The 20,167-nt window shown below is 44.2% G+C and overlaps 2 protein-coding genes across 2 annotated transcripts; one reads left to right on the top strand and one right to left on the bottom strand.

The window, feature by feature from the left end:
* Positions 1-155: 155 nt before the first annotated feature.
* LOC120682740 (probable protein-S-isoprenylcysteine O-methyltransferase) lies at positions 156-3,359 on the bottom strand. The gene is made up of 5 exons (XM_039964741.1): positions 2,947-3,359; positions 1,714-1,957; positions 1,457-1,585; positions 1,167-1,275; positions 156-490 (listed from the first exon to the last, which is right to left on the bottom strand). The coding sequence occupies exons 1-4, from the start codon at positions 3,164-3,166 to the stop codon at positions 1,185-1,187; spliced, it is 684 nt and encodes a 227-aa protein (XP_039820675.1). The 5' UTR covers positions 3,167-3,359; the 3' UTR covers positions 156-490; positions 1,167-1,184.
* A 2,355-nt stretch (positions 3,360-5,714) lies between these two features.
* LOC120680461 (dual specificity protein kinase YAK1 homolog) lies at positions 5,715-12,415 on the top strand. Its single transcript, XM_039961956.1, has 18 exons — positions 5,715-6,515; positions 7,141-7,340; positions 7,426-7,579; positions 7,656-7,765; positions 7,853-7,922; positions 7,996-8,078; positions 8,166-8,247; positions 8,352-8,392; positions 8,559-8,681; positions 8,836-8,980; positions 9,064-9,163; positions 9,532-9,620; positions 9,857-9,931; positions 10,517-10,591; positions 10,697-11,460; positions 11,539-11,697; positions 11,820-12,064; positions 12,145-12,415. Exons 1-18 carry the CDS (start codon positions 6,333-6,335, stop codon positions 12,222-12,224), a joined length of 2,778 nt encoding a protein of 925 aa, XP_039817890.1. The 5' UTR covers positions 5,715-6,332; the 3' UTR covers positions 12,225-12,415.
* The last annotated feature ends 7,752 nt before the right edge of the window (positions 12,416-20,167 follow it).

The following is a 20,167-nucleotide window of genomic DNA, read 5'->3' as shown; positions in this document are numbered from 1 at the left end:
GCATTCATTGTATGATTCCATTGTTAGCATTTAGTTGTGTACCATAGGGAAAACACTGCAACATTCTTATGTTCTACGGAAGTTTCTTCAACATGCATGTTCGTCCAAAAGTAAGCAGCAGATTCGAAGTATATATGCTTCACGCACAAGACAGGTTGTGTTAAGACCACTGGGAACCTCAACAAATTGTAAACATTATCTTGCACTATTCAGCACAAATCCAATTAAGGGAACGTTTCCACAAGTTATAGCTGTGGGTGAACATCACAATGAAGGTGAAAAAAGCTTGAGCTACAGGTCACATCTGCACAGGATCTATGAGCTGATGAATGACTCATCTGTTTGACTACTGACTACTATAGATTTCTGATGTGTCTTGTATTGTATGCGGTCCATCTGATGGCTCCTTTCTTTGTTATCCCTTTTCTTCATATTGTTGGGTGCTTTACTTTGACACATCAATGGTGACAACAGCAAGAGGCAAGCATACCTATAACAAAAATCAAGCATACATATCAATATCACGCTTCCAGATTTGCATCCATTCAAAGAAGAACAAGAAAATTCTATTTTGCTAGTGATCACCACACACAGGCCGTAATACATGTTTACTAAAGTGCTGATCACGATTCACATTACACTCATTTCAAAATTATTAGATCTAAAATCTAACTTTAGATCCTAAAAAAATTTATTTTTCTTCACAAAGTAATAACCATAAATGCAGTAAAAATTATGAGCCAGTTCTGCTAAGGAGGCCAAGTGCAAGATACTGAAAGTGTGAAATGTCGGTCCACAGGTCTAGGAGGTTTGGTCACGAACCACATATGCTTTCTAAAACAGAGCCAAAAACACTTTAATTATAAAAAATAGTTTTGAAAAGTTATGGTGCACAAACACAGCTATGATTCGGGGTAAGGAAACAAATGTTCAAATGACAAAAATTTGCTCGTGTTGTTTTTTTTAAAAAAAGTGAGCTATGAGATTTTTTTTATTGTTCAACTTTTCTTTCTTGCTATAAAAAAAAGCATGAATCCACCATTGTTATACGCCCTACCTCAAGGTTTGATACTTAAAGAAAACTTGATACAGCAGTTATTTAAATCGTAAATATGAATAGCATGGTATCAAATGAAAACTTAAACATGGAGGATTGGCAGACATACTTTGCAGGTGTGATAATTTCACTTAATAAATGGTAATCCAGAGTGCACTCTCTGTGCGTATTCTTCATATTCAGAGCCAAAGAACTGCCTCAAGAAAAATTCTTCATACCTGCTTGGGGTGAAGGAATCACAAGAAAAGGAAAAATACTTCTACTGTTTTCACGAAGATGTTCATATTCAGCGCGTGATGAAATACTTAAAGAGGTATGCTTTGGAAAGGTCAACAATAGAGACAGAAAGCCTAGAATGACATCAAAGAGGGAAAATAAGATGTTCTTTCAGCAGGATACGGTATCCGTTTTGAAAAGAATCGCCACAAGACATATGTGAATGCAACTGTTGATACTGGATTACACAGCATAACCTGGGTTCCTACTGCCCATATAAGAAAACCAGAATATCCAGGATGGCGCATAAACCTGTATAATTAAGCAGAATATTTAGCAATTGAAACTGTTCAACTGTTGAATAGTGGTAATGCAAATGTAGAGTAGCAACTCAATAGGGTTGGAAGTTGGAACTCCTGCAAAAAGTACAAATCTTTTACCTATATACCCCATGGGTAATCAACTGATGCTGATCTTCATGATAAATTCTGATAACATGAGTGAAGGCTCGCCCAGCTGTCACAACAGCAAGTTTACGGATAATTTCACTGATAAGCACCATTAGAAGGCCAATATTACTGATAAACCAGTACTCTTTTACTTCTGGGAAGATCAGTATTTCTGTCAGGTGTTCCAGCATCGCAAAACTCATTGCCAATACATATTGCTTGCTAATAAGAAGTGCTGCGTGAGAAGCAACTTTATTACTAACAACACTGCCAAAAATAAAGTTAGGACAACGCCAAGTCCTATCTAAATTGTAAGAATTAAGGACAAAAACTAACAATTACCAGTATCAACATAGGCATGAGAGGATTTGGCTGTGTTATTTGAATAATTTAAATATATCAGTTCATCCTAAGGTTTTAGAAAATCACTTTGTCCACAAAAGACCTTTGAGAACTCTTCCTATATTCATCATCGCCAAAGGAACAAGAATTTAAAGAATGGACAGTTTAAAGAAAAAGCATCATCTTCATACTCCCTGTTTTGGCAGGAAACCAGGGTGTGATCTCATACTACTACATGAGCTGGACGAATGCAAGCTGCAGAAGCCTAGTTAACATTAACTATTCAATTCATACAATAAAACACATCTAAGATTAATGATAATTCATTAGATAACTCAGGTTTCATTTGTCAAAACCTATGCAATTGATGCATTTAGATCATACTTTCCATTTTGGGTGCTTTAACTCAAAAGTACTGGCCCGCTGCGAACCGTTCCTTATTTTCTGAATTCATTTGGGTATAAAACTTGGGGGCTTTTTTATTTGTCAACTTAAACAGATAATTTCTAAAGTTGTATAGACTGGACAGCAAAAGCAGTTTATAGAATACATACAACAAAAGTATGAGTTGCATACTGGCACAGGGATTTGCTTCAACTACTCAGTGGATAGCTTGAATCTAGTTACAAAACTGAGTTGCAATTTAGGAATCGCTCATTGTGTACTTCAAAATTCTTGTAAATTTCACGAGTACAGTTCAATCTGAGCATCTTTACTCACGGAGAATTTGCTTCAACGCAGTGGATCGCTAGGCTCAATCTAGTAACGAAACTGAGTTGCATTTTAGGATTCACTCAATCCACTTTCAATTCTAGTAAATTTCACGAGCACAGTCCAAATCACGCTCGAATCGCAAGAGAGATGGAGTTATGGCGCACTCACAGGTGGCGGTGACGTTCCGACGGCCGTGGAAAGCGGCGGCGAGGACGTACTCGGAGCCGTGGAAGAAGACCAGCGCGGCCGCGAACTGCCACGCCTGTCTCCTGGCCGACATGGGCACAGCGGGGATCTGGAGCCCGAGGCTTGCGCTAGGGCTATGGGGTGCTCTAGCTCTAGGAGGAGATGCTTCGCTGAGAGATGTGGCGAGGAGGGGATGCCGCATACGGAGGCTTTTCAGACAAAAGGCACGCGGGGGAGCTTTTTGCGTCGCGCCTGCACGGGAAAAACAAAGCCGGTGCCAGCGTCTGTGCTTCTCGTGCCACGGCGGCGGCGGCGTGCCGCACGGGGGAGCGCCGCCGCGTTGCGATGCTGCTGGCCTGCTGGGAGACGGCGGCGTCGGCGAAGGCGAGGGGTTGGCGGCGCTGCTGAGGGTGTGTGTTTAGTTTCACCCGTAAACGCAAAAAAGTCATAAACGCATTAAAGTGAAAAGAAATCTTTCTAATTTAAAGTACTAAATGAAGTCTATTTATAAAACTTTTTACATGGATAGGTTGTAAATCGCGAGACGAATCTAATGAGTCTACCTAATTCATGATTTACAACAGTAATGCTACAATAACCATCAACTAATTATTGATTAATCATGGATTAATTAGCATCATTAGATTCGTCTCGCGATTTATAACTCATCTGTACAAAAATTTTTATAAATAGACTTCATTTAGTGCTTTAAATTGGAAAGATTCGGAACGCAAAATTTTTTTGCATTTACACCCTCCCGAACTAAACACGGCGTGAGTTGGGCCCACTGCAATGGAGGAGTGGGCTCTGGGAGGCCGTGCCGCCGGGGCCAGCCCAGTTGGGCCTTGGGCGCGGCTGGTGGACCGGATCTCATGCATCATACTCCCTCCGGCCTGCTTTAACAGTCGCTAGAAAATCGTGCCTGTGAGGGGAATTTCTGTTTCTGGGCGACACTTAAATGGAAAATTTCACGTGCCCATTTGAATTCAAGTGCTAATTGTTAAAAGTACTAAACTTTAGTAATAATTCATGCAGAAGTGCTAATAGATGTTCTAAATTTTAGCTAAGACTTAAAAGTTTAGCAAAGGTATGATTTTTAATAGGTGCTAAATTTTAGCACTTAACTTTAGTTTATCCAAACATGCCCTAAGCTAAACGGTTAAAAAGTCCAGAGATGGTAGTCTAAGTTGCAAGAAATAAAAGGCATAACCGCATAATAATAGTTCACCAAATAACAACTCATCTATGGATAATTTCAATGGGCAAAAAGCAGTCTGATTTTAGCTAATCCAATAGTGTTCTGTAAGAAATAATAAGCTGAAATAAACCAAAAGCAGATAAGCCGAAATCATCCTATAGCAATTGGAACAATTTGACTGCTATTCACTTATAGGGCGATGAGAAGAAATTGAAGGCCAATATTACGAAACAAAAACGGTATATATCCGGTAGAAAAAAAACACAAAGGAATTGAGCCTTTTTTCATGTGAAAGAGATTACAAACGAAATTTTATATTCCCATACCAAGTACTCCATGGAGTCGTAAATTCATGATGTTTGGGTTTGGTTCATTTTGGTACCCTTTGACGACTGAAGGCAATGGATGCCAGAGCTTGAGGATCATTTCCGGGGCAATACCCTGCCAAGCAAAGTGAATCAATGAATAATCACTTTAAAAAAAACAGGTATACTTTCTCCTGATAATATATATACTTTTGCTGTGACAACTGATAAATACTACTAATGCCACTGTTTGTTTTAGGGCAAACATACATGAGAAATCATAGTATGGCTACACTGTGCAGTGTGTGTTAGGACGCAGATTTGGTGACATCCTACGGTAACATTCTCGGTGATATTGAGTCACTGACATGTGGGATCTACATTCCACACGTCAGTGACTCAATGTCATTGAGAATGTCACCATGGAATGTCACTCAATCTCAATTTTGTGTGTCAAGCCCATACGCACGTGATTCTATGAAGCGCGGAAAATCGACGAATTGTTCGACCGCCGAATTAGTCCTCGAGTTCTTCGCCAAAAAAAATAGCTCCTCGAATTGTTGTTTGTGGCACGTTGTGCAGTGCAGTGTGCACATGCACACGTGTCATCTGCCGGCCGCAGCAGCCCTCTCGCAACTCTGCTCTGCTCTGCTCGCATGAATGCACTTCACGGTTTGGTCGAGCACACCAGGAACCAGTTGCTCTCTTCACGTTTACACCAAGAACCAGTTGGTCACTTCACTTGCTCAGTTGCTCTCTCTGTTTTTAGCGTGTCGCGTTGCGTCACTCATCATTGGCATGTGCTGAAATATCAGACGAATGGATGGATAGACTCCGCCGGGAGGAGAGCTTCCCCAAGACACGTTTTGCCGGTGCACCGCACCTGGACACCTTTTCGTTCCCCGCAACAGCGCAGGCCGGCGCTCGCGGTGGCATCCCCAACCGCGCACGTCAATGCCACGTGGGCTCCACGCAGCTCTACGTGGCCCTCGGGCGCCACCCACGCCTCCCGTCACGTGAGCTCCACGTCCCTGACGCCGTGACGCGCCGGGCCCACCAGTCCCCGCCGTTTCCAAGCTCGCGCGGCCCCCTCGCCGTTGGATCGCCCACGGGCTCGGTCCCCACCTCTCCTCCCCTCGATCGCGGATTCTCCCGGGCCCACCCGCGGAGAGGGAGGGACACCTCGGCACGGCACAGGGGTAGTGCACCCTACAGCTACAGGCGAGGCGAGAGAACGGCGCGGTCAGCAGGAATAAAATAAAGCGTTTCCCAGGTATTTTAGGCGCTTATCAGCTCATTAATCATTTAACAATCCGATCCGCAGCTAATTAAGCCCGGAAGTATATCTTTCCCGCAAGGAAAGAGGGGGAGAAAATACGGGCGGAGAGAGAGGCGAGCAAGGAAGAAACCGAAGAAATCGAGGAGAGGGGATTGGATTGGCCTCTGCGATTGTGGTTGATTCGCTCGCCCCCCCTCCCCAGCGCCGCGTTCCTCCCTTCCGGTCGGCCCCAATCCCCAATCCCTAATCCTGCAAGAGCCAAGAGGGATCCCGAATCCGGCGTCCAGTCCCAGTCCAACCTGTAGTCGTTATCCGCCCCGCCGGCTTGGCCGTCCCCAATTCCGATTGACCCACCCACCGGAGAAGAGGGGAGGAGTTGGATCGGGGAGCATTGGGATGGCCGCCGCCGCCGCAGCAGCAGCATAGGATGGAGCTGGATTCCTCCGGCGGCTGCTCGGCTGCTCCCGCGGAAGCTGTGATCGTGGCGATTGGAGGCGGAGGCGGAGGTGGGGGTGGGCGGGGCACTGCGCGGCAGGCCGGAGATCTCCCCGAGCGTCAGTGAGAGCTGCGGAGTAGCTGGTCGGTTATGGAGGAGAGTGGAGGCAGGCAGGAGGACGCGGCGCCGCCGTGGGTGCCCGGCGAGGCCACGGCGTTCCGCCGTTTTGCGGCGGCCACCGCTTCTGGGCGGCCGCCGGAGGCGGCCCCGTCGGCCTCTGGCAATGGGGCTGCTTCCCGCGTCAGCAGCCTTCACGGCGTCAGGCGGAAACCGGTATGGCTTGATCTCCTCCCCCCTTGCTCTGTTGCTTCGGCTATTGAATTCATGGGAATTGCGAGGAAGTAGACTGCTATAGTAGCTGAATTCTCTTTTCAAAAATATAGTAGCTGAATTCCTTCTTCCTCGTGCTGCTGGTGGCCAGCTGTTGACTGTAGGCTTTGGTCCTCTGCCTGTTGGTGCTTCGAAATTGTTGCTGGTCTGTTTGTTGCTTGCCTGGGTGCCTTTTGCATAGCATTCCTTTTCCTCGTCTACTAAAGGAGACAGCTGGTTTATACTTTAGACTGAGCATTTCATGTAAGACGGTAGTGTTTTCTGGTTTGTTGGTGCTGTTGAGAGCAAAAGAAGTTCAATGCTTAGGTAGCTCAAACTAGTGTATCGCTTTGACACATAGTACCTGCCTCTAGTTGCTTTAGCATATTACCTTGCTGCTGTTTAGCTCAGGAATGTTTTGGGTTGTTCTGCTCTATCCTAATTTGATGAGCATTTGAGGGAGACCAATGCAATATCATACTCCACGAAACAATGTTTGATGAGTTTTCTTCCTTATTATTATGTGTACAATGATGTTCTGCCCTCTTGTTGCCTCTTTCTGTATGATACCGACTCTTTATACATGCAGTTTGTTGCAAGATTAACAGCAGGCATCATTCAGACGTATCAACAGTGTGATCCTAATTTTAAGTACTCAGATGAGAACAACCCCAAACGCTTTCTCACCAGTCCCTCCATCCCAGCCCATAATGATGGACTTGACAATGCAAATTGGGACCTCATATTGTATGTCAACCTAGAATTGGTTAATAAGATGTCAAACCGAAGGTTACTCTTCTACAGCTTGGTATTCAATGTGCCATATTTGCTTATTTAATTGTATTGAGATGTACCTTGTTATTTTGGCACTCAGGTTTATAGTCAAGGATATGCTTGGCCAGGGAACATTTGGTCAAGTTGTCAAATGCTGGGACACAGAAACTAATGACTATGTTGCTGTGAAGGTGATAAAAAACCAGCCTGCATTTTACCATCAAGCTATCATGGAAGTTTCACTATTAAGAACGGTATGATAGCCCATTGAAACTTAATTTCACTCAGTATTGTGGCGACTCACCATTACAATTGTGGATGTATTTGCAGTTAAACCAGAAATTTGATCCTGACGATAAGCATAACATTGTCCGTATGCTTGATTATCTCTCATTTCAAAATCACCTGTGTATAGCCTTTGAAATGCTTGGGCAAAACCTGTAAGCTGATTTCCAAAAAAGTTTTTGCCCAATTGCTCTGCCCATTAACTAATTTTTGCTCAAACTTACTATAAACTCCCATTTCAGGTATGAACTACTGAAAAGAAACCAGTTAAGAGGTCTGAAAGTGAAATATGTGCGGGCCTTCTCAAAGCAGGTGATATATCTGTTGGTGTATTGTATGAATTCCAATCTAGTATTCTTTGTTACCAAATTGTGTTTGTTTTTAGATATTGGATGCCATGGTTGTGATGCGAGATGCTGGCATAATTCATTGTGATCTGAAACCAGAAAATATCCTCTTGGCTCCCAGGTGAGGTAGCATTGGATTTTCCATCATTAAGTTTTGGCCCACTATTTTAAATAATGTTTAGCTTGACAGTCTGAGATGAATCTACAGTGTCGCAACAGCTGCAGCAGTGAAAGTTATTGATTTCGGATCAGCATGCCTGGAGGGTAAAACGGTTTACTCATACATCCAGGTGAAATTTTTGGAACTTCGGAGACCTCATTTCTTAATTTCTTATTTAAGTAAAGTTGGTTGATTGAAAAAATAAGACATTGGTTCTTTTCTTCCATTTTTTAGAGCCGCTATTACAGGTCTCCGGAGGTTCTCCTTGGCTATCCGTATCCTATATAGCAAGGGAAGTTGTTTCATTTCATTCACTTTAAGCTTTTTCTTGATGGTTTTTGTTAATTATTAATATATATTTTTCCATGAAATGCTTCTTCCTTTAAGGCATGTTCTTAGGTTCACTTTCAAGTAGTTTGGCTGAACCTTAACACTTAACAGATATACAACTGCGATTGACATGTGGTCTTTCGGTTGCATAGTTGCTGAACTATTTATAGGTTTGCCATTATTTCCTGGAGCGTCAGAATATGATGTGCTTCAGCGAATGATGACGATTCTTGGGCAAGTTTCTTTACCTAATTTTCTCTCCTAACTCTGCATTTTGTGCGCAAAATGGCTTCATGCTAAAGTTTTATTGAGTCTCATGTAGGCAAATGTCATTATTTAACTCCATTATTCCGCTAAGAATTTAACTCACCTGCCGGCATATTTATAGGGGGCAACCACCAGATGACCTGCTAAGGGAAGCTAAAGATACTGGAAGATTTTTTAAACATGTTGGAAGTATTTTTCCTGGCAGTGAGGCACCTGATGGTATTCCTAGTGCATACAGATTTTTAAGTGAAGAAGAGATTGAAACGGTAAGTTTCTCTTGATTTCACCCAAGTAGCCCTGGATCTTTTTATTTTATATTTGGTCTGCCTTACTGTCTGTACAAATACAGAGAGAATCCAAGAGGCCAAAGGTAGGGAAGTGGTACTTCCCACGCCTAAAGCTTGACAGACTCATATATAACTACCCTTGGAACAATTCAGAACTGACAGGTTTGTTTATTTCTTTTCAGTCTCTAAATGTAATTTGGCGCCTTGCTGCTTTGGCATAGCATGTTTACTCTTTGTTAGTTCAGTCAGGTCACTGTAATTTTAGATCTTTTCTGTATTCCTGTTTCTTCTATTATTTAGTGAACATGGTGTTGGTGTCTTCTTAAGTTTTATACCTCCTCCCAGTGTTAAAAGCATTGTTTTTGCTTTCATGTCTTTCATTTGTAGATAGTATAGTTTATAGTTAGAAAAAAATGCTTGAATTCATGCTTGACATTTTTGAGCTGGTCTCCTGAATATACAAATGAGAGTTCTTACAGTAAAGCTTGCAAGTTTGATATCATGTTCTCAGGTCTTGCATTTTGATTCAGAGACAGAAGAAACAGATCGTTTGGCATTAGTTGATTTCTTGAAGGGGCTTCTTGAATTTGATCCAAATAAGCGATGGTCACCGGTGCAGGTATGGCTACTGCTACTGGCACAATTTCATTTCCATCATACTATGTACATTCTCATGTTAGGGCTTGTCAAGACTATTTATCCTATTGACCAAGCGGTGTTATAAATTTATATTGATTTTGCACGCATTACACTTTCTACACAATCACAAGTTTTTCTTTATGAAGTAATTCATATCCGGAATAACTTTTTTATGTCATCTGGAATTAACTTGATTGTTACTGTAACTTATTTCAGGCTCTATTTCATCCTTTCATAACAGGCGAACCGTTCACCAGTCCATATGAGCCTGTACCTGAGACTGCAAGAATTGTGAGTATGGCCCTATTTTCATGTTTATTTTTTTTTCAAAAAGTTCTGTCTTGGAAACCTGGTAATAAATTAATAATAGGGACTATAGGCACTGTTTCTTGAAAATACTTTCTGATGAAGAATTGTGGTTTCTCCCATCAAGGTCGATCAGTCACCCTTGATTTGAAGTTCCTATTAATCACATTCGTGTACTATTAAGAAACAAATAAAATATGTCAGCATTTTATCTATAATTATGCACATGATTATTTGGCCTGCATGGCAGGCCCATTATAAATAATATGAAGTATAGGCACTGTTTCTTGAAATTTCTGATGAAGAAATTGTGGTTTCTCCCATCAAGGTTGATCAGTCACCCTTGATTTGAAGTTCCTATTAATCACATTCGTGTACTATTAAGAAACAAATAAAATATGTCAGCGGTTTATCTATAATTATGCACATGATTATTTGGCCTGCATGGCAGGCCCATTACACTGTCTAAAAAATATTATCTGAAAAACTATTTTCTTTTCAAGCATGTTCATCCATACATCATCTCCAGTTCCTGTCCCTAATATTTTGTGTCTTGCATTTGTATTTTAGCCTGTTGCTCGTGCTGCAGCAATTGATCACAATCCTGGAGGCGGCCACTGGCTACATTCAGGTCTTTCCCCGCAGGTGACAGCTATTCTCCCTTTTCCTGCTTCTGAGTTGAGCTTTAGAAACAATTATTATGTGGAGTCTCTCCTAAACCAGTATGCCCTATATTTGAAACTTTTCTAGGTTGGAAGTGTGAACAGATGCGTACCTCTGAATAGTGCCTATCCTCCAAAGATGCCCTTTTCTTATGGGAGTAGTTATGGAAGCTTCGGTAGCCATGGTAGCTATACTGGTAATGCTAGTTTTGCTAACAGCTATGGAAGCATTGGTGATGTTAATACGAGCAATATGTATTACTCACCCTTAGGTTCTTCTGGATTTACTCAAATTGGCACTAGTCCAGATATTAGACTAAGACCCCGTCTCCCACATGATAGAGGTATTAGATTAAGCCCTGGCAGTCTAGGGCCAATGTCTCTGGGAGCCAGTCCATCGCAGTTTACGCCACCAAACTATCAGATGCAAATCCCAGTTAATTCTGCTGGGAAGCATGGTTCTGGTTCTCCTGCAAGTGGAGGCATTCATGGTTCTCCATTGGGAAAAGGTGCGGTGGCAGGCCCATATAACATGAGGAACGTGCCAATGCCGCCACATGATTATGTATCTCAGCATGGACAAGGGCGTTATGGAGATGGTGTCAGTTTTAGTCATTCTGATGGTTATGTTCGAGGACATCCAGGCCACTCTCAGAATGCAGGACCTAGTTCTGGTCATTCTAGTTGGAGACCACAAATAGGTTCAAGAAGTGGTTTTCCCTTGGAGGCCTCGTCTAGTCATGGGCATTCGCAGGCTCTTCATTCCCAGGCTCCTTCACACTCATTTGACTTCTCACCAAATACATCAGCTCCATCAGCACTTGATCCTGCTGATTGGGACCCTAATTATAGGTGCGGAAAAGCATACTCAAGTTGATTCTTTTAAATTTGCAAAACATAATATTAATATATCCACTGTTCCATTCGTAGTGATGAGTCACTATTGCAAGAAGATAATTCATTGTCAGCTGATTTAAGTAGCAGTCTCCACCTTGGAGATGCAACTCGTCAAGCGGGTGGATCTGTCAGATCAGCAAATTTCCAAGGCCAAGTCTTTGCGACATCTAACCGTGTACCAACAAACCAAAGGTATTGCTACCTAACTATTGCGTACGCCTTGTTTTCCTCACCAGTCAGAAAATTATGAGCTTGCCTCCCTATTTGCTTTTCTTTGTTAGACTGCCAATTTGTGCAACCATTTTTGTTTACAGAGGAGATCAATTATTTCATGCCTCTTATCAAGGAGGGAGTTCTCATTCTAGTGTTCCCACCAACTATGGTGGTTACAATCCTCCAAGTTATCTTCAGCAAAATCTTCGGCCTCGTCCTGGACAGCCAATTATTCAGCACCGATACAACCAGGCTACTTCTGGTCCTATGCGGCCGACTGGGAGCCATCACAGTGGGCAGCATGTGTGGTCTAGTACTTATGGCATGGGTGATGGAGTGCCCTGGGGTAATGTATCCACTTCGTTCTCTTAAGCGAGTAGGGAATTATTTCCTTCAAGAACATTAACAGTGACATTGAATCTGCAGGAGGAACAGGAGGGCACTCATTTACAGCAAGCGGACTGCCGTCATCTCATGCAAGAAAGGATTATGGGAGCATCTTTTAGCGCGGACCGGAGGAATGGCATTGATTCATTGCAGGCTTAAATTGTTTGTACTTGCGAGATTGGAGTTGGGATGTTTCAAGCTGTTGGTTGTTTCCTGATGTTGTTGCGTTCCATTCCTCCATTTGGTCCCCTTTGCTAAGACAAGACTCCATATATATACAATATATGATCGATGATTACAGCATTCTTTGCGCGTTCTGATCGCTCTATTTTCATCATCGTAGTGAAACTTAAAGTTGTGTGGAATGTGGGATGAACGACGTCCCTGGGTTCAATACGGTGCAAACTGTAATTCGTGAGGGACAGGCCACAAACCTGGCGATTTTTTTATTTTTTTATTTTTTATTTTCGTTTTTTACAAAAATACATTTTCGTTTTCAAAATTTATAGAAATATACCGCGGCTGTTTTTTCTGCAAAAATTTTCGCTGAGAATTTTCGCTGAGGCCCCAGGCCGCCCGACAGCGGAGCGGCCGGCCGCCCGACAGCGGAGCGGCCGGCCCCGGCCGCCTGGCAGCGGGGCGACCGCCTCCCAGAGGCCGCCAGCCCTTGTTTGCTTCACCAAAAATTCAGAAAAAATTCTCGGTTTGTCGTAATACTATTCATATAACATATAATGGTCTAATAGTTCATTGGTACTGCAAAAGTGTGCTTGCATTGCAAGGTAGCATAAACGAAGTTTGAGTACAAAATATGAAAACCAAGACGACATGTCCATAATAACAATAGAAAAACAAGTGGCAACAACTAACCACCCCTACCGTGCCGACCTCTCTTACATTGTGCGTGTACGTGATCTGTAGGGTAGCTATGACGGTCCGGTGGCCTCACGTCTCTGGCAGGATGGCGTAACTGAGCCAGAGGTGTATGCAAGCTGGGATCATTGTCCTGGGCAGGCGTAGTAAACAACCGTGTAAAGTCGTCGAAGGAGGCCTCGTCATTGTCTTGAGATCACCCTACGGATCACAAAAAATCTTTTTTTTAAGCAATGTTAAATAGGTGAATGCAATTCCGTACAAATGATTGTATGTACCCTGTGTTGGAGGTGGTGGTGGTAATAGGAATAAACTCCTTGATATCCTCCTGGTGGCGGCATAGAGTGATACAAAGAAGACCCCGCTCCGGTGAACTGTTGTGATCCTGAGTGTAAATAGTAATGTATGAGCCTTCGACCATAAAATATAAGCAAATAAAATTATGCACCACATATTTATCTAAAGTCCCTGCAGCTGGTGTCATAGAGGTAAACTGGGTTCCTTGAAACGGAGCCCCTTGCGAGGCACCTGACCCCCATAGGGCTGAGAACCGGGGTACACGTACCCTGTGTGGAGTTGTACTTAAATATTGCCTACAAACATACGGATCGGTAAATATCACGCCATACCTTCGTACTGTGGGTGGTATGGGGGAGGCTGCTGCACTGCGGCACCACAAGGAACCGACGTGGACGCTTGCGACGATCCGTAGAAATCCTCGTACACCGTCCGCATACCAAAGGCCTAAAAGATGCCTCGGGCTCTATCACGTTGAGTGGTCCAGGCCTCGAGTTGCGCCGGCATGCTCATCGTAGACCCGCCATGAATCCTCATTACATTCAGTGAGCAATCTAATTCAAGCAACCTACACATTTCGAACTGCAACCAAGAAAATTTAGTCCACAAATCTTAAAAGATTGAAAATGCCGTCAATATTTACTCACCGCCCCAGCTAATGTATCATCCATGTGTCGTGCATAGCCATCCTGCGAAGTCGCAACATGCGGCTGTGGATGCATGTCAGCATACGTCAAGCGGCAACGAGTCTTAGATTCGTACCAGGTCAGGTACGCCCTAAACAAAGCCTCAGTGTGTGGACCGGTGTCCTCAACCAACTGCTCGTCTGCATTATCCCACGCAGCCACCCACGGTTGTAACCTAGTGACCCACATGGTGGAGAAAGGATGTCCAGCTCTTGACAAACTGCACGTTAAATAGAAATTAGTGACACGTTATTAATACATGGGGATTTATATGTTTTTATTACCTATGATCGTGGCGCTGAACACGATCCAACGCTGAACGCATAGGGAAAGACTGGCGTTGACCAAACTGCCTCATGACTCTGTCCGGACAGTGGGCCTCAACTGCAACGTCGTACACCAAAGCTGCAGTAGTCATGCATAGGCCCTGGTCCTGTGTGCAAACCGAAGATATCCCAAGCGGTGCACGTGTGGCTATAGCCGAAGGTCTGTATGGCTCCCACACAATATCTTCTGGGGTCAATCGATCAAATGCCGCAACAAACTCAGGATAAAACCGCCGGGTCTGTACATGTGCCCATGTTTTCTGCAAAAATAAAAATTATGTGTCCATAACGAATGTATTGAGAGAACAATGTATGACCATAGTATGCATAGAATACAAACTTTTATCAGGTCCATACCTGTCGAGAGTACCAGAGAGTCCCCATGGTGGGCCTGTCGTCCTCCGTGTTACCGTACATATCCGGCTTGTATGGTGACTGGTCAATCATGGGACGACCGATAGCAATCCTCTCGTAATACCAAAGCTGTAGTAGAATTGGGCACCCCGTTAGGACATCATTGTGATCATTCTGCCGTGATGCCTTGCAGAGTCCACGATATGTGCATGCAAGAAGCGCTGAACCCCAACTATATAAGGGTATGACATCCTCATCTGCATCGGCGATTTCCTGTGCGTAGGGCACAAGCACCCTATCGACACAGTGGCCGTGTGAGTTGTTGAACATGATGTACCCAAACAACCACAACAGGTATGTCTCGAGTGATCTAGTCACGCTGTAGTCATCAGCATCGGCTGCCAACAGGTCCGGCTGCAATGAAGTACGAACATTGAGAATAAGAAACACATGAGGTATTTCAAAGCTATAAAATGCATCAACACATCGTTTTGTTGGAAGTTGTACCTGGAACTGTAGGAGCCATGACCATGACTTCGAAGGGCCTTTCGACTGTGGGTGCTCATTGAAGTCTTCAGGATCAATCATGGTGGCAACACCTGCAAAACGTTGCTCAAGGTCCTCCAGCCACGTAGAAGGTACCACGCGGGGCCCGACAGCGTCCCCGGTGATAGGAAGGCCAAGCAGCATCGCAACGTCCTGCTGGGTCGGTGCCATCTCCCCACAAGGGAGGTGGAACGTGTGTGTCTCAGGTCTCCATCTGTCAACGATAGCTGAAAGTAGAGACCTGTCTAACTTCATCAAGGCACTCTCAACAAGACGAGCCACAGTAAGAAGACCTGCCTCGCTCAGCCTGCAACATATAGTGCACAAACGTTAGTACATTATATAACGAAATGTATAACGGACGAAAACAGAAAATAGACGACATATCACCTGGGCACCCATCGTGGGTCTACAGGAACCAACTCTGCAGGTGGACGTGGACGCAGCACGTTGAGTTGTTGGTGCTGAACCACAGTAAGAAAGGACCGGTGACCCGAGTCCATTGTTGGGTCCAGCAACGCAGGAGTAACCCTGGCCATACCTACCACGTAAGATCAAAACAATGCAATACAATCACACACATCTAAATTAAATAGTACCATCGTACAACACTATATGTCCATACATAACGAAATTATATTGTTACATGCTACCATCTGGTTCAACTACACATACATACATATTAAAATTATATTGTTACATATTACCATCTGGTTCAAATACATATCCATACATAACCAAACCTAAATCCTTAATCTAACACTAATCACTACTAACATTAATTAAAATAATTGCTAATCTACTATGTCAACGCTAATCACTACAAGTAACTACACCTAAACTAGAAATCTGGTTTTGACCTTACTCACTATAGTAACTGATTACTAATCTACTGTGTCAACAAAAATAATTACAACATAATCTATTTGTAAAGTGTAGAAAATTTTGGTTACTTGCAGTCGCCGACTTGAAAATTCGACAGGGCTTCGCCGCTTTGCCTCTCCCTCCCTCCCTCTCTTTCCTTTTTTCTGGATTTTTAGTGAGGCAAATGAGGGGGTGGGGGCAGCCAACCCCTTATATAGGGCTGGGGGAGGCGGTCGCCCCGCTGCCGGGCGGCCTGAGGGGCTGGCCGCCCCGCTGTCGGGCGACCGGTCCTCCAGGGGCTTCAGTGCAAATTCTCCGCATAAATTTTTGCAGAAAAGCCCCTGCCGCTGTGACACCCCAGGTGTTTAATTAGCTAAACCAGAGCCGTTAGCACCAAATCATGCATCCTTAACCAAGAAGCGTTGAAATAGATGTGTATGTATGTCTATGTGTATATGTGCATAGGTCGAAAACTTTAAATAGTTTTTAAACTAATGCAAGTTTGCTTATGAAATTTCATAGGCACCTCACTAAAATCATAATAAACTAAGGTCTAGTTGAAGCCATGGGAAGAAAGTGAGTTTTTGCACATGAAATGATAAGTCGATCCACATTACATTTTCTCCCATAATTAATTTCAGGAAATACTGAAAAGATCCGAAAATACAAAGTGCAAACCATAGCTTAAATTAATTTTTTCCCAAAACAAAAGTTCTAGAGTTTTACAAGACAAACAACTTTCGTATTCAAAGTTTTTCAAGTTACAACATGAAATTTTGAGAAAAAACCGAAAAACAGTAGGTTTATGGGGTTTTCATTTAAACTTGATTTCAAATTTTTAACATTCAAATCATTGCTCAAACGAATTTTGGGCTGAAAGGAAAGTTATAGGAAATTGAATTTTGAACAACTTTCGTGTTCAAACTTTTTTGAGTTTCCACGTAAAAATTTGAGAAAATCCCGAGTCAACACGTTGACCGCTCTCTTTCTCTCTCTACTCTATTTCTCTCTCCCTCGCTGACCCTCCCCTTTCCTGAGCGCGCAGGCACTCGAGCGCGCCCGCGTGTGCGCTCGCTGCGCCGCTGCCCTGCCATGCTCGCTGCCTGGCCATGACCGCTCGCCTGCACGCCCGCGCCGCTGACCCTCCCCCTCCCGTCGAGCCTGCAGTGCGCTGCCCCGTCAACGAGCACGCCGCAAGCGACGAGCGCTCGACGCCGCGCCCGTGACGCCGCGCTGCTGCTGCCTCGCCGCCCATCCGCACGCCACCCCGCCATCATCGCCTCGCCATCGTCGCGCTACTGCTGCCCCACGCTGCGACGCCCCCAACCCTCCCCGCTGCGGCCCTGACCCGGCCTTTAGTCCTGCGCAGCGAGCACGCCACCGCGAGGCCGCGCACGCGCCGAGCTCGCTCTCTTCTACCCCCTCCCCTTCCTGTCGAGCTCCCCCTCCCCGTTTGCTTCGCCAAGGGGCGTTCCACCCTCCCGCTCCACTCCACTTCTCTCACCAAGCCGAGCCGACCCGCCCCGGTGCCAGAACGGCGTCGCCGCCCCGCCATGGCCACCGCCCCCACCTAGCTCGCCGCGGAGCTATCCCTCCCGCCACTCCTCGACCCAAACCGACTCGCCCACGAGCTCCCTCACCTCCCACCGGTGGTCTACAACCCAACCTCCACCGCCAAAAGCCGCCGGAGCGCCGCCGTCGCGGGCAGAGCCGCTGCCGCCCGCCGCGGAACTCCCTGCTCCGCCCCTCCCCGACTCAATTCAACCCCTGGACTAGCTTCCTCGTGGCGCCGTGAAGCTCCCCGGCAGGTCGTCGCCCTCCCTCCCGTGCCGGAGCGCCACCGCCGTAGTTCGCCACCGCCGGTGAGCCACTGCTCCGCCGCCCGCCCCGCTCCCGGCCGCCCCCGACCTCGACATGACCCCCTACGCGTAGCTCTCGCCTCCCTCTTGCCCTTCCCCCACTTCCCCTCGCCGCCGGCGAGCTCCCTCGCCGGGAAACGCCGCCGCCGCCGCCTCTGTTTCAGCACCGGCCAGGGGCTTATGTGCGAGCCCCCAAATTATTCTAGGGACCTAGATGCAAGTTTCCGTTTCCTTTTTCTTTTGTTTTGAAAAACAGCAAACTTGTAAATTTGTTTAAAAATCGTAGAAAAATCAGAAAAATGCAACTCAACTGTTATGGAATCTTTGCAAAGAGATCTACAACTTTTGCTACAGGCACTTTTTCATTTGCTCAATAGTTTTTGCTTCATTTAAAATACAAAGAAAATATACCTTTAATTAGATCTCAAGTTACAAGCATGAGCTGTTAGCCATTTTTGGTCAGTGGGTTACATGTTAGATGAATGGCCTTGTGTAAAAGTTCCGTGGACAGTTTACATGCCTAGCTATCAGTTTAATTAAATCTTGATGTATGCCTAGGATAGATAGTTTTATTTATCCAAGTTGTTATGATATGTTTCATGGGTTCAAACTTTTACAGTACTTGTATTTTCGTTCCCAGAGTCTACAGAAAAAGTTTGAGAATTTTTAGTTAAATCCAACTGGACCAAATGATTTTTGGTGAGGATAGATACATTAAATCATGAAAAATAGTTCCTGCACATGCAAAATTCTGATAATTTTTCTAGGGGTTAACTTTGAGTATATAATCTGGTTAAATATTAGGCTCTGGAACTTGCTATAACAGTCTGTGTAATTTAGTTTTGATCCATGCAGCTATGCATTGTGCTATTTTTCATGCCCTGTGTAATGCTTAGTTAAATCTGAAATTTTTATAGTAGATGTAACATAAGTTTAGGAACACTAAGTAAAAATTTTAGCATCTTTACTTGTAGGGTTTGTTCTGTATAAATGAATCTTAACCCTAGCAGTGGTTGTTTAATGCGTTTTTAATATTTAATATGCTCAGTGAAAATAGCTGAAAATTTTATAGCAAGTTTGTAATTAAGTAATTGACTCTCCATAAAAATTTCATCCTCAGAAGCTATACCCATCAGCTGTTTTAAATATTCCATGCTTGCACTTGAAAATAACTTTTCTAAAAATAACAAAACCCCCCACTTACTTAATAAGAAAATAATTAATCTAGATAATACTCTATAAATGATTGCCCAAGGAAATGTAAGGAAAATATTTTACAACTCTATAGTGAATTAAATTAAGATTGTTACCATCACCACAACTCACGCATATGCATTCGTGTAGATTTGACTACTCTCGCCGACGGTACGTACGAGCTGGTGCCGGAGTCCGAGAGTGAGCAGCGTGAAGCTCAAGTTAATCTAACTAAAATCACTGAAGACCTGAACCAAAGTTCAGAAGAGCCCAAGGCTAGCTCCGCTCAGGAAGGCAAGCCCCGGAGCATGTCCTACCTAATTTAAATTTATGCAACTTCTTATATTCCTATTTATTTGTGCATTTAAGTTTGTAGGAATTGTTTGGAACCTTAGTTGCATGATCCTAGGTACCTATGCTTGAACACTAGTATGTGTAGGTCGCTAGTTGGCTATGCTAATGATTCGGTAGAAGTCAAGTGATTTCCTGTCACTCGCGAGAATTATAGGAGTTGGATGTTTACTACACACTGCAATATAAGGTTTATGGGCGGGGTTGTTGTACTTGTGATACCCTGTCTGTTTAGCGAAAATGAATAAGGCCGCGGTGCGTGGTAGTGGTGGTTAAGCATTTGAACGTACTAACCATATGCCGAGAAATATGGTAATCGGTAAGCTTAAGTACCTGATCGGACCGGGGAGTGGACTTTTCCCTCACCCTCTTGGAACGTTGTTTCTCATGCGGCCACATGCGGGTGCAAGCGTGGTCACGACCCGGCGTCGACTTTGGTGTGGGGCTCTTGTAGTCGAAGGGGGTGACCCTGATCCACAAGCCGGAAAGAAAGGGGAAATGTTGCGTGGGAACTCGGTTCCCATGCGTGTGTTTAGGTCTGCTTGGCCAGGTTAACAAATTCGATTCGAATCGTCCGCCTCTCACGGATATTGGGACTGCTTAACCCTTTTGCCACATAGAGTAAGAAGTGGAACAATGATGATGAAAAATATGGTTGAATGATGAAAAATAATTGTTTTTCACCATGTATGCTATTGGATAGATGCTAATG

This window comes from Panicum virgatum, chromosome 7N (genome assembly GCF_016808335.1).
Source record: "Panicum virgatum strain AP13 chromosome 7N, P.virgatum_v5, whole genome shotgun sequence".
NCBI classification, from domain to species: Eukaryota; Viridiplantae; Streptophyta; class Magnoliopsida; order Poales; family Poaceae; genus Panicum; species Panicum virgatum.
This window is presented reverse-complemented; position numbering and strand designations above follow the sequence as displayed.

Coding starts and splice junctions, on each gene's coding strand:
- LOC120682740 (XM_039964741.1), bottom strand. CDS start 3,166: ATGCGGCATCCCCTCCTCGCCACATCTCTCAGCGAAGCATCTCCTCCT. Junction 1,958..2,946: donor TCGGAACGTCACCGCCACCT/GTGAGTGCGCCA, acceptor CTTCTCACGCAG/CACTTCTTATTAGCAAGCAA. Junction 1,586..1,713: donor ATTACCCATGGGGTATATAG/GTAAAAGATTTG, acceptor TTAATTATACAG/GTTTATGCGCCATCCTGGAT.
- LOC120680461 (XM_039961956.1), top strand. CDS start 6,333: ATGGAGGAGAGTGGAGGCAGGCAGGAGGACGCGGCGCCGCCGTGGGTG. Junction 6,516..7,140: donor ACGGCGTCAGGCGGAAACCG/GTATGGCTTGAT, acceptor TTATACATGCAG/TTTGTTGCAAGATTAACAGC. Junction 8,682..8,835: donor CGAATGATGACGATTCTTGG/GCAAGTTTCTTT, acceptor GCATATTTATAG/GGGGCAACCACCAGATGACC.